General features: G+C 42.7%; 2 protein-coding genes across 13 annotated transcripts in view; one reads left to right on the forward strand and one right to left on the reverse strand.

The window, feature by feature from the left end:
* The window catches only part of TAF1D (TATA-box binding protein associated factor, RNA polymerase I subunit D), a 36,507-nt gene extending 33,143 nt beyond the window's left edge, over positions 1-3,364 (reverse strand). For all 10 annotated transcript variants that reach the window (XM_064645070.1, XM_064645065.1, XM_064645063.1 and 7 more), the window contains exons 1-5: positions 3,319-3,364; positions 2,893-2,966; positions 1,385-1,636; positions 812-1,280; positions 373-548 (exon numbers count right to left, since the gene is read on the reverse strand). In XM_064645070.1, the coding sequence (XP_064501140.1) occupies positions 373-548; positions 812-1,280; positions 1,385-1,623 (884 nt within the window). In that variant the 5' untranslated portion in view covers positions 1,624-1,636; positions 2,893-2,966; positions 3,319-3,364. The remainder of the gene's footprint in view (positions 1-372; positions 549-811; positions 1,281-1,384; positions 1,637-2,892; positions 2,967-3,318) is intronic.
* A 167-nt stretch (positions 3,365-3,531) lies between these two features.
* On the forward strand, positions 3,532-14,582 carry C2H11orf54 (chromosome 2 C11orf54 homolog). 3 transcript variants are annotated; one of them, XM_064645073.1, is made up of 9 exons: positions 3,532-3,548; positions 6,127-6,250; positions 8,282-8,380; positions 9,284-9,357; positions 10,273-10,374; positions 11,313-11,489; positions 12,230-12,379; positions 12,968-13,084; positions 14,302-14,582. In XM_064645073.1, the coding sequence occupies exons 2-9, from the start codon at positions 6,193-6,195 to the stop codon at positions 14,473-14,475; spliced, it is 951 nt and encodes a 316-aa protein (XP_064501143.1). In that variant the 5' UTR covers positions 3,532-3,548; positions 6,127-6,192; the 3' UTR covers positions 14,476-14,582. The 3 variants fall into 3 exon arrangements, with proteins under 3 accessions (XP_064501143.1, XP_064501141.1, XP_064501142.1); XM_064645071.1 differs by lacking the exon at positions 3,532-3,548 and adding an exon at positions 4,370-4,459; XM_064645072.1 differs by lacking the exon at positions 3,532-3,548 and adding an exon at positions 5,181-5,200.
* The last annotated feature ends 194 nt before the right edge of the window (positions 14,583-14,776 follow it).

Genomic DNA, 14,776 nt, shown 5'->3' on the forward strand with positions numbered 1-14,776 from the left:
AAGTTTTTCCATAGTGCCATGAAACACCAGTTATGAACTTAATTCCACTCTCATCCACGGATTTTCTCTGAAGATAGAAAGGACTCCCTAAAATCACACAAAAATCACATGCTACTACAAGCAACTGTACTACCTCCTGAATTCCTGAACTGTGAAGAGTGGCAGACTGTACTGGTCTGGAGTCAGTCAGCTCTCTTCACAGCACCCTGTGCCATGCGTTTTTTGGATTTGTGACTAAGTGTTGAAACCCCACCCATACCAGCAAACTGGTTGAGGGCAGTGTGGGGGGTCATGCACCTACCTGTACACACACATGTATATTTTAATTAAAAATAAGTCTTATAACATCTAAAAATATAAAGATCAACTTACTTTGTCTCCTGAATAGGAGAAATGGGGCCTTCATCATCTAGGTATTTGTGTTTCCGTAACACCACACATTCTTTTTCTAAGTCTTCATCAGCCTGAAGGGCTTTTAAAGCTTTTTTAAGATGTTCTTCATATTTAAGCACTTCAATGTACTTGAAATATCCCTTTGCAGCTGCTTGCTGAAAACAAAAATTTATCAGGTAAGATCTTATAAACACCACTAAAAGCATTTATATTATGAACTGAATTTGTAATATTACATTGACACTGATATATGTTCTTTCTCTGTTTGCCTTAAAGGGTATTAGACAACATCAGATGTCCTGTTTAATAGAAATAAAATCTGGTTTTTTAATTGTTCTATTCAAGCACATCAGGTAGAAGCACAACACAGCCAACTTACTAAAATACTAATACTTATCTCACAAATCAGAAGGCTTACCTCATAGCCAAGAACCATCTTTAAGGGAATATGTTTCTCCCCATAATGTTTTTCGACAAAAGGGAACTGAAAACCTCTGTCCAGCAGCCTCCTCTTTTGCTCCTGAGGTGAGGCTGTCAGTGGTGGCCTCCCTGTGGGCATCCTTGTGCCCTCACATTTTTTCTTTTTCTTCCTTTTCTTCCCTGAGTCAGCTTTGTATTTTCGGTGTGCGGCGGCTTTAAACTTCTTTCCCCTGAAGTGATAGGCAAAAATGGCTTTCAAATTGAGTTTTGACTTCTGCTGCTTGGAAACTTCCGATGATTTCATTGGACTTTGGGGAGACAGAGAAGAATCTGACGAGCTTTCATTGTCAGGCACTTCTGCAACAGATTCAGCTTGTTGCCTTGAAGATTGACATCTCCTTTTTTGCTTTGACGGTGCAATGGAGCACCCAGGACGGCACTCACTGCCAGGAGCAACAGAGACATCACTGAAGAAGAAAAGAGTATTTACTTTCAAAAGAATGATTACTTCTATGATATCTGACACAGGTTCTTCACAGTAAAAAATTCTAAACTAGAGGTAAAAACTCACATTTCTGAATCGCTGCTGATAAGTAAAACCTCAGCTGAAGCAGTTGATGATTCACATATACTGTTAAGATGATTTGAAGACTCCCCAGGAGCAGCATTCTTATGCCTTGACTGTGAACACTCCTTTCTTGTATTTGTCTGCCATGTATACTCCTTAAATGGCTCCTGATGACCATGTATCAGATCTTGGGCACCATGGTAATCAGAGCCAGAAGGCTGAGGCTCATCTTGATCAGTCATGTTTCAATTTGCCCTAAAAATCAATGAGAGCTAAAGAAAATAAAGAAAATTATATGTTAATGAGGTAACAAGCTTTCCAATACTCCAGTCTCACAGGATAAACTTAAAAGACCAATGCTGAGCAAACTTCAACATAGATTTTCCTATGAACCAGAAGCAAATAGATTAAACTTAAAGAGTAACAGTTAAGTCACAGCCACTTATTTCAGGATATTCATAGCATTTAGGTCAGAAAGAATTTTTACAGCTCTTTTGGTCACCAGTGGAGTTTCTCAAGGCTCAAGACTAGGGATCAAGGGCACCCTCAGTCAGTTTGCAGATGACACCAAGTTGGGCAAGAAGGATTTCCAAAGGATCCACACAGGCTGCCATCTATGGGCTGAGGCCAACTGTATGAGGTTTAACAAGGCTAAGTGCTGGGTCCTTATTTTGGGTCACAACCACCCCACAGAGTGCTGGAAAACTGCCCCACAGAAAAGGACCTGGGGGTGCTGGTCAACAGCAGCTGAACATGAGCCAGCAGTGTGCCCAGGTGGCCAATGGCATCCTGGCCTGTATCAGCAACAGCGTAGCCACCAGGACCACAGTATTTGGCACTGGTGAAGCTGCACTTTGAATCCTGTGTCCAGTTCTGTCCAGTCTTGCCCCTCACTGCAAGACAGACACTGAGATGCTGTGTGTGTGCAAAGGACAACAGAGCTGAAGGATCTGAAGCACAAGTCTTATGAGGAGCAGCTGAAGGAGCTGGGGATGTTAGCCTGGAGAAAAGGAGGCTCGGGGGGACCTTCTCACTCTCTACAACTGCCTGAAAGGAGGCTGCAGGGAGGTGGGGGTTGGTCTCTTAAGTAGTTACAAATGACAGGACAAGAGAAAATGGCATCAGGTTGCACTGGGGAGGTTTATATCATTGGAACAGGCTACCCAGGGAAGTGGCTGAGTCACCATCCCCGAAGTGGAATGGTGTAAATGTACATGTTTAAATCCAGTGCTTTGAAACTATGGTTTTGTGCTGGACTCGTCAATACTAGGTTAATGCCTAGATGATTTTAAACACCTTTTCAAACCTAAACGACTCTTTAATGCTACGAAAGGTAATTTTGGACAGCAACCTGCACCTATGCCTCAGCCACACTATGCCTTACGAGGACACACTGCTAACAGGGGTTCAACCAAGGCCTGACAAACACAGTAGACAGATCAGCCCAATACCAGAACCAGGACACAGGCAGCAATGTCACTCTGACCACACAGGCTGTGGCTGGTACTCACAGATCGCAGCTCAGCATCCTTTGCGGCCTCTCCTGCAGCTCCGTCCTGGACAGCTGGCAGAACACGCAGAGCCCCTAGGGAGAAAAACAACCAACATCTAAACTTACTGACTATTTCACAGAGTCACAGTATCTCCTCCCAGAAGAACCTCAGGTTGAAAGGCACCAGGCACACCGCTCGGCCTCTCGCCAGGCTCGGCCGCCGGCATCGCGCCAGGGCCCGGGCTGCGGGAAGGCTTTTGAATGCGGGCCCCCACCAGGTCGCCACGGCCGAGGACACCCCGCGGCCCCTCGCACACTGCCGCCACACGCCCCAGTTCTCGGGGGACGGCTCAACACCGCCGGGACCGTGACCCCGTCCCCGGTTCCCTCGGTGCCCGGGTCCCCGCACCGCGGATGGCGGCGGATGCGCCGCACCCCAACGAACCCTCAGCTCCGCCGCTGCCCCACCGCAAAGGGCGCAAAATGGCCGCCCCGCGGCTTAAATAGCGCCGGGAGCTCGCGAGAGGCGCGCGGGCCGACGGGAGGGAGGAGGGGCGGGAAGAGAAGGAGGGGCGAAGGGAGGGATGCCAGAGGTGGCAGCAGGGTGGGCGGTCCCCGGACCGGGGCGGGGCGAGCCGAGCCGAGCGAGCCAGCCGAGCCCGGACGCTGGGGCAGGTACGTGCGGTCTCTGCGGAGCAGGGATCGGGCAGTTCTCGGGTCCCTCCACCCGCCTCGCCCGGGACGTCCCGGCTTCCCGCTCGGTGAGAGGCTGTCGTTACTGCTGTCAGGTTTCTCTCCAGGTTTCTCCGAGCTGGCGGCTCCAGCCTGAGCAACCCTTTACTTCCTCTCGCAACCGTGCCAAGCGTGCTGCCAGCTTTGCTGCTTCCTCGCTCCGGAGCTCCTCGCTGCCTTTGCCTGCCGGGATGCTCTCCTTCCCTAAGGACCCCAGCCTCGCCTTCCACTCCTGTTCCTGTCCCACCGTGTCCCGTCCCTTCCCCAAATCCCAGCCGCTCAAGCAGCCCTCTGCTGTCCCGCAGCCTTCCTCTGTCCCGTACGGGGTCTCCTCGCATCGCTCCAGCCGAGCAATACATCTATAGATGTTTTGCTCCTCTTGGTGTCATGCTGAGTTTCTCCTCTCTCGCTGACTGCCATCTTCAATTTTTTCTCTTTCTGCCCCCACCAATCCCCCTCCCTGACTCTTCTCTAGCCTGCCTATAGCCTATCCCTTTTGGCTTCAACCCTCCAAACTAGTTTTAATTCAGGTTTTGATGACAGACACCCCCCCATCATTAATATAATGGTTCACATTCCATCCGCAGTCTCCAGACACTTAACTACTCTCTCTGATGCTTTCTTCCTCCTTCAAAGGTAAACTTTCAGTCTTTACATGCTTGTTCTCTCCGTTCTTGTTGCACTTTCTTTGAAAGTCTTCTGTAGCAATTCAGTGACAGTGCACCCCTCTGTGATGGATCTAATTGTCTGCTGTTGTCTCCTTTCAGGTTCACCCTATCCCACACCACACAATTCACTCCCCTGTGAATGCTTGCAGTGCTGGCTCACGGATCTAGCCTTTTGTGTCTTTCGTGGTAAGGACTACTTTCTAGCAATCAGATCGGGTTTGACTACAAGGTACATCAAGCTTTTTCACAGTCTTTCCCTCCTTTCTTGATTGCAGGGAGCTCACTACTGTCCATTACACAGCAGGTGATGGTCTAGGTGTTATATCCGAGCCTATTTATTTGAATTGTGTCCAAGTCTTACCTCTGCCTTTTGCACAACAACAGATCTAGGTTGTCTTCTCAGTCTCAGGGCAACCAGTGGGTTGAGTGCTGGCACAGCCTCCTTCTAGATGTGGCAAGAGGTTCCTGAGGGGATGAGAATCATCTAAAACAATGCTGCCAAAGCCATCTTGTCACTTTCTTTCTGTGGCTAATTAATCCCTTTCTTGGTGCACACTAAAAGCCTTGGGCTGTGATTCGTTCCATCTGAGGGTAGGCTTTTACCAGAGACACCAAATCCAGCCTTTCTCCTTTGTTACTTTGTTTCTCCTCTGTTACTTTCTCCTTTGCAGCCTGAGGAGGGAGGGAGTCACCCCCGGATATGGATAAGACCAACTACAGGTTGCAGTCTTTCTTCTCTACTGCTTGCTACAGCAGTAATTTGGGGTGGCTGAACGTTGATCTCAAAAACTTCAGTTAGGTGACTCCTATAATCTCCCCACTCTTCTTATTTCTTTTTTCCCCCCACTCTCTTATTTTTTTTTCCTTTATGCAGGCTTAAGAGGCTGATTGTATAAGGACAGTTAAAATTTTTGACAGTCATAAAAGGTGGGATTTTTTAAAAATAGAAGCTAGAACTATACATAAACAGCTAGCTCACACTGTAGTCCTTCCTAACAAAGGTTCTGCCATGTCTGGGAATGTAGTTAGGATTTTGGCATTTTCCTCCAACACCTGACATCTGGATAAGTGGGATTCATTTTGTTGTTTTGGGGTTTTTTTTGCTGTGCACAACAAGCATGTGCCTAAGGAGTTAATAATTGCTATAGCTGATTTTTAGGTAGTGTACAATCAGCTGTTTCTGCCCTAAGCTGGTCGTTTGCCCTAGTTACTCACTTTGTTGTTGCAAGGCTTGCTGAAGTACAGTTCATTTGTGAAAGCATTCTTAAACTTATGTTCAAACAAAAATTTTTGTTACAAGCTCAATACCCATACAGAGGCTCATACCACAGAACTTGTTGCTGTTGTTTTCTATTTTGATTCTTACCTTTTCCCCCTGGAAGGGAAAACGCATGCCCAGAATCAATTGGAGACCATATCATAGCTGGGGTTGAAAGTCCACTGTAGCCAATGCTGGCAAAGTAAATATTAAGGTTGAGAAGGCCTGAGGAGGCAGCTAATGTGTCAGAAAAGCCCAGTTTTCTTTTGAAACCAAATTGTGATTCCAGGCTTACAAAGGACACACAGATCTCCTGACCTGTCCCTTGAACTGAATTCAGCATAGGATGTGTTGCCTACACCCAATTGCAAGCTTGAGGACTAGCATGTGTAATGTTCTGAGCCAGCTATAGGTCTGACAGACATGTCTTTCAAAATCTATAAAAACTTTAATGTTACTGTTGAAGCCATTAGTCTTTCCTGATGGCAGAACTACAGTTCTACTGTTGTCTTTGCATTCTTGAGTGAAATTGAAAAATAATTCCCGTATTGAAAGGAGACTGTTTTAATTGTTAAACTATTATCCTTGTTGGCAGATCAGTTGCTCCTACAGTGTGCTGTACTGCAATTTCTTACCTCAAGAAATCAGCACCAGTTAAGAAATGGCCAAAGTCGAAAGGTTTGCTTTTCACGTTCCAAGTCTGGAGGAGCTTGCTGGGGGTAAGTTATGCAATGTGTACCTTTTTACGAACTTATAATGTACTCTTCAAACTTACATTAAAGCTCATACCAAAACCTTTCTACTGGCAGTACATGGAGAATTCCTGCTCTTAACACACTGAGATGTAAAGAACATCATTATTTTTCTATATGTTATGATTTTCGTAGCGCGAACAATGACTCCTCCCCCAAGCCCCCATGATATTTAAGCACACAGACAGGCTATCAAACCCTTTAAAACTGTTTGCTGCATTTGCAAATTCGTGCACGGGTTGTGAAATTTTGACAACTACAGAGTAAACTTCTCTACGGATACAGGATCATCTGCCCTCCTCTACCCTCCAGTATTTCTTTATTTTTCAGGACTACTCAAAACACAGCTGGCAAGATGCAGTGTAGCATGGCAGATCCTCTCGCTTGAACATAGTTGGCTCCTCTTTTGATGATTGCCTTAGAACAGGGCTGCAGGAAACATCTTCTTGAGTTTGTTTCTTTCCAAAGCCTTCCCAAAATGTGCTCAGAGTAACAGAATGGTTGAAGTTGGAAGGGTCCAACCCAGTTGCTCATGAGCTTCTTTCCTTGCACTAGTAGAAAGGTAGTCTCTCCCCTGCAGCAGGTCTACTAAAGGTTTTTATCTTTCAGATTGACCCTCAAGTTCAGTTTGCCACTTCCCCATATCTGTGTCAGTTTGACGTTTCCATACATTGAAAAAGAGTGAACCCAGGATTACCCTGGGTGGTTCTCAGTGCTTTTCTCACTCAGTCAGACTAGGGCAGTAGGATACAGCTGCTGTAGACCTGTGAGCTCTGGAGAAAACACCATGTACTTGCAGTAGAACAGCTTGAAAGAGTAGCAGAAAAATTTCATCATAAAGCAGAATTTTCCATTTTTCCCCCCAAGGACCTCCTGTAAGCTGCGAATTTTGTTGCTGTTCAGCTGTTGGGTATAATTTGAGGAATGCCCTTTTACTGTCCTTGTCCACTTACCAGAAGGTACTGAGATGTATTTAGAAATGTGCCAGGTACTTCTACTGACCCTTTTGGTCAACAGCTTTGTAAATCTGCTCCTGAGAAGTAAGGTATGGCTGAAATCCTAATTGGAGGAAACAAAGGCTCATGAAAGTCTTCTGAGCAAATAAGGAACTGCCTGATTTGAGAACAGACTTGATCTTGTGTTCTTTAGTTTGAGAAATCTGTCAAAGCAGATCCCCAGGCATGAAAGAACCTGGACCTTTTGACATAATATTTGAAGCAGTGTATGTGAAGACAATCCCACACTCAATTTAGGTTTGGAAGTTGTTTCCAAACAGTGCACTCACCTAATCCTCCCTGTTGTTTGAGTGACTTTGCAGGTTCTGAGCCTAAAAACCATTGATATGAAGCAAAACCAAAATTTCAGATTTGGTTCATTATCACCAGCACCATTCATTATCTGTCTTGTACTGACAGTGGCACTTGCCAGAAAATCTCCACAAGAGCATGAACATGATAGGCAGTATGCTGTGGTGGCAGAAATTTCCAGACAGCAGAGACAGTTTGAGCTTATAATCAAGCTATTGCAAACAGTCTGGTTAATGTATTTGAAGAACTGATTGTCACTCCATTTAAAACTTGCTTTCTCCTTTGCTCTTGCATCATATTTAACTGTGATCATAATTATCTGCTCTTTGAAACAAACCCACTGCTGAATGTGATTTAAGTTTACCCATGTTACTTCACACTGTGTTGCTCCTAATGCTACTAGGAGCAGTCAGTTATTATATTTCAATGAAAATGTTTTTAAAATACTTTAAATTAATTGATGTGGCAGACAACAATTATCTGAACAAACTTTTGCTCTTCTCCGAAGCTCTGATGCATGAAACAAGTGCCTACAGACAATTAAATCAATGGAGTTACTTAGAGTAAGCATAAGTAATGTATCTTGCTGAAATAAATCTAAACAGATATATTTATAGTTGTTAGAAACTTGTCAAACAAACTCTTGGTAATTCTTCATCGTCAGTAACTTTGCCGTTATTCTTTATTACAGTTTTGCAGAAAGGGCTTAAAGAGAACTTTGCCGATGTTCAAGTCTCTGTTGTAGACTGTCCTGATCTGACTCAGGAGCCCTTCAAATTTCCTGCTAAAGGTAATCTAGCATTCCCTTCTTCCACTAAGTCTTCTCCCGTTCTTTCTACCTGATTCTGCTTGTTTTTGATCTTCTGAAGACGTTGGGAGAATTTAGATTGTTTTTCAGATAAAGAATATACATGAGAGGAAAGCTAAATTTTATATCTCTGGATTTACTTTGTAGTATGAACAAGGACAAGTCATTGCTAAGTACTTGTCATAATTTTTTTTTCTTAATCTATCACTGCAATACCCCCTTATTTCATAAGATTTATTTAGTGTACTGAAAAGGTTTTAAAATTGTTTTCTTCCAGATGGGGAAATTTTTTAGATCCATGCCAATCACTATCTGAACCTAAGGTGTTGTGCTTCCATTAATTTTTAAAGTCCTGCCATTCATGTATGTCAGTGAAGTGAAACTATCTTACTCTGAATGGGATTCATCTTCTTTGAATTAGCTGTCTGGAAGACAGACATGTCATCTGTGCTACTCATCTGAGTTCCCTCTGGCATCAATGTAGTGAAAGAAACATTTCCAGAAGGTAATTCATCCCTTCTTAAAATACATGGCCAAGTAAGTGGGATGAATTGTCCTGAAACTCAGACAGCTTCCAGCTTTGCTAAAATTTTGCAAGGGGAGCCCCAGCAGAGATATCCACTGTGTAGTGGAGAACTGGCAAATGGAAAGTGTTGCCCACTCTACTAATTTCTTTGTGCTTAGAGAATGTTAATTTTACAGCAGGTTGCATAGCACTGAATCCTACTGTGAATCATTTTAGGCCTTGGACTTCTTAATAGTGCAACACTTTGTCTAAGTATTTAGAAGTTGGAGGAACCAGTTCTTTGGTGGGTTAGACTGCATGCTCATTTAGCATTAGTAGGAAAAAATATTTTACCACGCTAACTGGCTGTATTCTTCCAGGAATCTGCGGAAAGCCTAGGATAGCAGATGTGGGAGGTGTTCCTTATCTCATACCTCTTGTACGGAAAGAAAAAGTGAGTTTTTCCTGTAACTGTGGGGTTTAATGTCAAAATAAAAGCAGTATCTTGTTGAAATACAAACAACACTAACAACTAAGAGATAATATAAGATTCCTCTTGTGAAAGGAACTTTTCAGTGTTTTACGAGATTGATTCTGATGTGTGTTAAACATAGACTATGTGACAACATCTTACACATTGTAGCAAAAATAGGGTATCGTGGTTGATGGTTCATCTTCTGTTCTCAAATACAAGTTAGTTCTAGAAACATACAATCTGTGACAGGAACCATGGAAGGAACTACTGAACAAGGGGCATGTCTGCATATTCGTGTATGGCTTGTTTCATGCCTGCAATTTCAAGTGACAGCCACGCTTCTTTGTAAAAATTGGCTGTATTTGTGTTTTCAGGCCAACACTGGATTTGCATTACCCTCCTTTTCCAAGAATATCATGCCTTCTTGCTGACACTTCATTCAGTCTGTCTCTATATGATATTTCCTTCCATTTTTTCCATGGAAATTTCAACAAGAACAATAATTCAGTTTTTGAGTATAATGACAAGGGGAACATACAGGCAAAATCCACCTGTCAGAAGACAAATGGACATCTACCAAATTTGTTATTACCAAATGGTTTGTTGTGTTCAGAAACTGTGTTCAGCCTAATCATCCAAAATATTAATGAAGGTGTTGTGAATTAAATGCATCCAGAGATTACAGTGAACAGAATGACAATTCCAGCTCAGAGCACCACACTGAAATCATAGAATCATAGAAAGGCTTGGGTTCGAAGGAACCTTAAAGATCATCTAATTCCAGCCTCCCCTGCTATAGGCAGGAATGTCACCCACTAGATCAGGTTGCTTAGGGCCCCATCCAGCCTAGCCTTGGACACTTCCAGGGATGGAAGGGTTGTTTCTATTTTGCAGGTTTACGATCTAAATACAGTTGCAAAAGACATAGAGCTGCCTGGAGCATTCATTCTTGGAGCTGGAGCTGTTTCATCTAAGATTCTTGGAGTAAATGCTGAGGTCAGTAAATAAGTGCAGTGGTTCTCCATGAATTCACGGGAGTATCATAATAATAGAGCAGTGTCATACACAGTATTTCCCATTTACCACAAAATACTTTTCATGCCACAAGCACATAAAACACATTAGAAGGAATTCAGATGAGGGCCATCCACTGAGGTGCACACTACTGAGATAATAAAGATTAATTTTTAACTTATAATTCTTCAGGAAGCATGTGGTTGCCTTGGAGCATGCATGAAACATGATTTTTTTGAAACTAATTGACAAAGGCCTGACCAGAGGTTTTAACTCCAAGATTTAGAAAAGCTTTTCAAACTTACTGGTAAATGCCTTTAAAATACTCCCTGTATTTCGCCCTCTCGGATGACTTTACCACTGTAAATTTTAAAAATGCCACATACAAAATGGTGAACTGCAAGAGAGGCAGAGATAAAAACTACTGCCTATGGAGACTGGATAATCAGAGTTATTTCAGGCATAAACCTCTGGTCTTGCCATCTCCTTTTAATGGATTTACTGGCAGGTGAGATAGCCCATCTCAACATTAAATTTGGGCCACTATTATAGTGGTTGTTACTGTACACTGACAAAGTATTACATAGAATTCCAGTACTTGAATTGGACCTCAGATACTTTTTTCCTCTTTTTTTTTGTTTATGTTTTTTAACACTAGCATTCATCTTCACATGACATTAAATTTAATTGTCCAGAAAAAGAATATCTCTTTTCTGGATCTTTCATTTACATTACAATATTAGTGCATTTTTCTTACCAGTTCAAATGTAATCCTGAGAGATAGAGCTATGTGATGAAGAGGATTATTTCTTGGGTTCATGGTCCAAAGCTTAAACAGTGTTTAAGTGAATTCAGTTCATTTAACTCACTCTTATGTGTTCTAATTGACTCACTTAACTCTTATATGTTCTTTTTCTCAGCTTATCCCTATTGTTCAAACTAAGAGTGAAAAAAAGCCTGCTGTAAATGGGAGCTATGTTGCACAGATAAATCCTGCAGACAAAGGGTGCCTGCTTGAGAAGTACAGCAGTAAATATACTGACTGTGAGTTTGGACTGTTGGCCAATCTTTATGCCAGTGAGGGCCAACCTGGTAAGGTGTGTACTTGGATCAAAGGTGACTTGTTTGTAGAGCTTTGTGACTGAAGGGAAACTCATGATTTAATGTTCTACTATGTGTTTTCTGTGGTAATAGTAAAGTTGTAATTCCATGAGAGAAACATGCAACCATAAGGAACTGATGCCAATGAACAAGGGGAAGAATTGGTGGAGACCGAGAGGCATTTGAATTTTTGAGGCATAAGTATTAGCTTAATAAAACCTTTCCATCATCATAAATCATTCACCCAAATCCAGTCCAAACTAGCAGTGATTTAAGGTAATGGTTGTGCAATGTACTTGTGTAAATCAGATGTGGGCACTTGTCTAGCTTTTTGTAGAAGTGCTGCCCCTGACACAGCCAGCACAAAGACGTGTTGGCAGAGCAGTCAAAAACTGACTATTGCATGGAAACTGAAAAGTCTTCTCTGGTACCAGGAGTTTCTTGGTAACAGAGTGGAAGCCAGCTGATACACAGAAAGGGGTTGCTCATATCACTTGTCTCATGTATTGAGTAAATCTCTTGCTGCCCAGCACCCTTCACAGGGAAAGCTAGCACTGAACAGAAGTCAGGAAAAGAGAGTTGGTCAGGTACTAGAAAGAGCAGCACGCGCAGGGAATTGCATTTTCAGAAGGTAATTTTGGGTTATCAGCTTGAGAGAATTTCAGAACAGCTTTTACAGACCTTTGCAGACTGTCGCAGCAGGAGACAGCAGTGACCAATTAACTTTATTTTCCAGGTCATTGAAGTGAAAGCCAATGGAAGAACTGGGGAACTTAACTTCGTTTCCTGCCTGAGACAAACTTTAGAGAAACACTATGGAGAAAAGCCAGTTGGGATGGGTGGTACATTTATCATTCAGAAGGGGAAAGCAAAGATTCACATTATGGTACGTTGTTCTCAATTCATGTAACTTTCTTTGTCCTCCTGAAAACAGAAGTATAAATCGGGGTGTAACATCTTAGTGCCTTGACTTTGTTTTGTATTGTTAAATGTATGCATAAACTATTAGGATAAGCACTGTATTAAAGCAAGGAGCTGACATTACAAAATCGGTGTTACAAAACTAGTGATGCTGTTTTACTTGGCCTTAATACCATCATCTCTTGAAACCCTTGGGCAGCTAAAGAATTGGAGAGCTATCGTAAAATGAATTGAAATGAAATATGTGAACTGAGATGATATTTACAAGAAGCATTAGACTCTTTTGAAAATAACCGAGCTTCTAAAATGTACCAGGAGCAGGAGAATCTTCACTTCAGTAGTTCTTCCACTACCTGTGCTATGAAAGAAGCAATATTCTGGTCACTTCTTTTTCTGGCAGAAACATAGTGATGGGCACTGGTGAGCTTCTTTTCATTGAGAAGTAAAATGAACAGAATAGTGGAAAGGGGAAAAGTGAAAGAAAATTGCTAAAGAAAAAGTATCTTGATGCAAGTGTCTTCCTTTACTTATAAAGCTTTCTTTTTTGCTGTAGCCTCCAGAATTTTCTACCTGTCCCCTGAATACTGATGAGGATGTGAATAACTGGCTCAAATTCTTTGAAATGAAGGCTCCACTGATTTGTCAGCCAGTAATAGTTTCCAGAGATCCGGTGAGTCTCCTTGTTCATTTCTAAGTGTAAACCAAGACTTGTAATGAATTTTGTCTTGGCTGTAATCTTCCTTTTAAGACCAGGAGTGTGTAAGTATTGTGTTAGACTCTTCCAGAGGTGGTGTAATGAAATAGAAGTTTCTCGTTTCTGTGACTTATTTGAGTTGAATCTAGGTCAATCTGTTCTGAAACCTAGTTGTTGTTCATAGTGGATTGAACTTAATTGGTTCAGTTCCAACTGCAAGTGTGCAAGTGTTTGCATTCCAAATCCAACAGCACAGTTTGCATTCACTGCTGGCCACGCTGGAAGAAATGCCAAGAGCATGGAAGCTGGTTCAGCTGTGTGTGTTTACGTAGTTCACTTTCATAAGAACTCTCTCTGCTAATGCTGTGTTGAAATACATGAAAGTATGTGTCTTGTTGCTGATGGAAATTCAAGTCTGCAAAGCCTTATGCTGGAAAGTTATCTAGCATCTTTCACAAGCACTAAATTCAACAGCAAATAATTCAGTAATAAAACTAATCTGGTTTCAAAAACCATGAAGATGCTCATCATTAGGAAAACTATTTATTTAAAGGTAAGCAGAAAACCATAGATGAAAATGACTATTTTATAAATAACAATGCAGTCATAAGTAATATAAAAACATTTTTCCAGAGTTAAATGAGACATACTGTAGGCTTAAATACGTTCAAGGGTGTGAGTTCATTGTGTCAATACGGGGCAGTCTTTGGCTTACGGATAAATTGTGTGCATCTTCCCAGAATAAACTGATGTGTGCTGTTCATCAGTGTCTTCTTGTAGCCCAGAAAATTCCTGGACCGCATCAAACAAAGCATGGCCAGGTCAAGGGATGTGATTCTCTCCCTTATGAGACCCCACCTGGACCACTGCATCCAGCCCAGAGGCCCCAAGAAAGATGTGGGCCTGTTGGTGTGGGTCCAGAGGAGGGTCATGAAAATGATCAAAGGGCTGGAGCACCTCTCCTATGAAGACAGATTGAGAGAGCTGGGGTTTACCGTGGAGAAGAGAAGGCTCCAGGAAGACCTTATTGCAGCCTTCCAGTACCTAGAAGGAGACTTTTAGGAAAGATGGAGAAAAACTTTTTAGCAGGACATCTTCTGACAGGAGAAGGGGCAAGAATTTAAAATTGAAAGACTTTTAAATGCTGTTCACATGAATGCCTTGTTGATCGACCTTTCTTTCTCTGGTGACAGGGCTTTGATCTGCGTGTGGAGCACACCCACTGTTTCAGCCACCACGGAGAAGGAGGGCACTACCACCAGGACACCAGCCCGGACAGTGTGCAGTACCTGGGGTACTTCCAGCCTGCCGAGCTGCTCTTCCGCATTGACAGGCCCCAGGAGACGCACCTGGTCGGGAGAGACTGAGCCTCCTGCTGGGCAGTTTAATCTTCCCGAAGTACAAATGCTGATTTTTGTAACGCTTTTAATTATGCGCACTTATCAGATTTAAGAATAAATATGAGAGCAGTAAACTGCCGACTTCTTAAGTGTGTTAAAGGGAGGAACTCGGAGTGTACGTGTTATTGGAGTTATGACCCAATTCAAACTGTAATTTCATTGCAATGTTATTGTACATTTTCCTGATGTTTGGTTGAGCTTCCTGCGTGGTCAGAGCTAACGAGGGGGAACCAGAGGTGAAATTATGTTTAGAACGGGTCATTAAACC

Source organism: Pseudopipra pipra, chromosome 2 (assembly GCF_036250125.1).
Source record: "Pseudopipra pipra isolate bDixPip1 chromosome 2, bDixPip1.hap1, whole genome shotgun sequence".
Classification (NCBI taxonomy): Eukaryota; Metazoa; Chordata; class Aves; order Passeriformes; family Pipridae; genus Pseudopipra; species Pseudopipra pipra.

Coding starts and splice junctions, on each gene's coding strand:
- C2H11orf54 (XM_064645073.1), top strand. CDS start 6,193: ATGGCCAAAGTCGAAAGGTTTGCTTTTCACGTTCCAAGTCTGGAGGAG. Junction 6,251..8,281: donor TCTGGAGGAGCTTGCTGGGG/GTAAGTTATGCA, acceptor TCTTTATTACAG/TTTTGCAGAAAGGGCTTAAA. Junction 12,380..12,967: donor AAGCAAAGATTCACATTATG/GTACGTTGTTCT, acceptor TTTTTGCTGTAG/CCTCCAGAATTTTCTACCTG.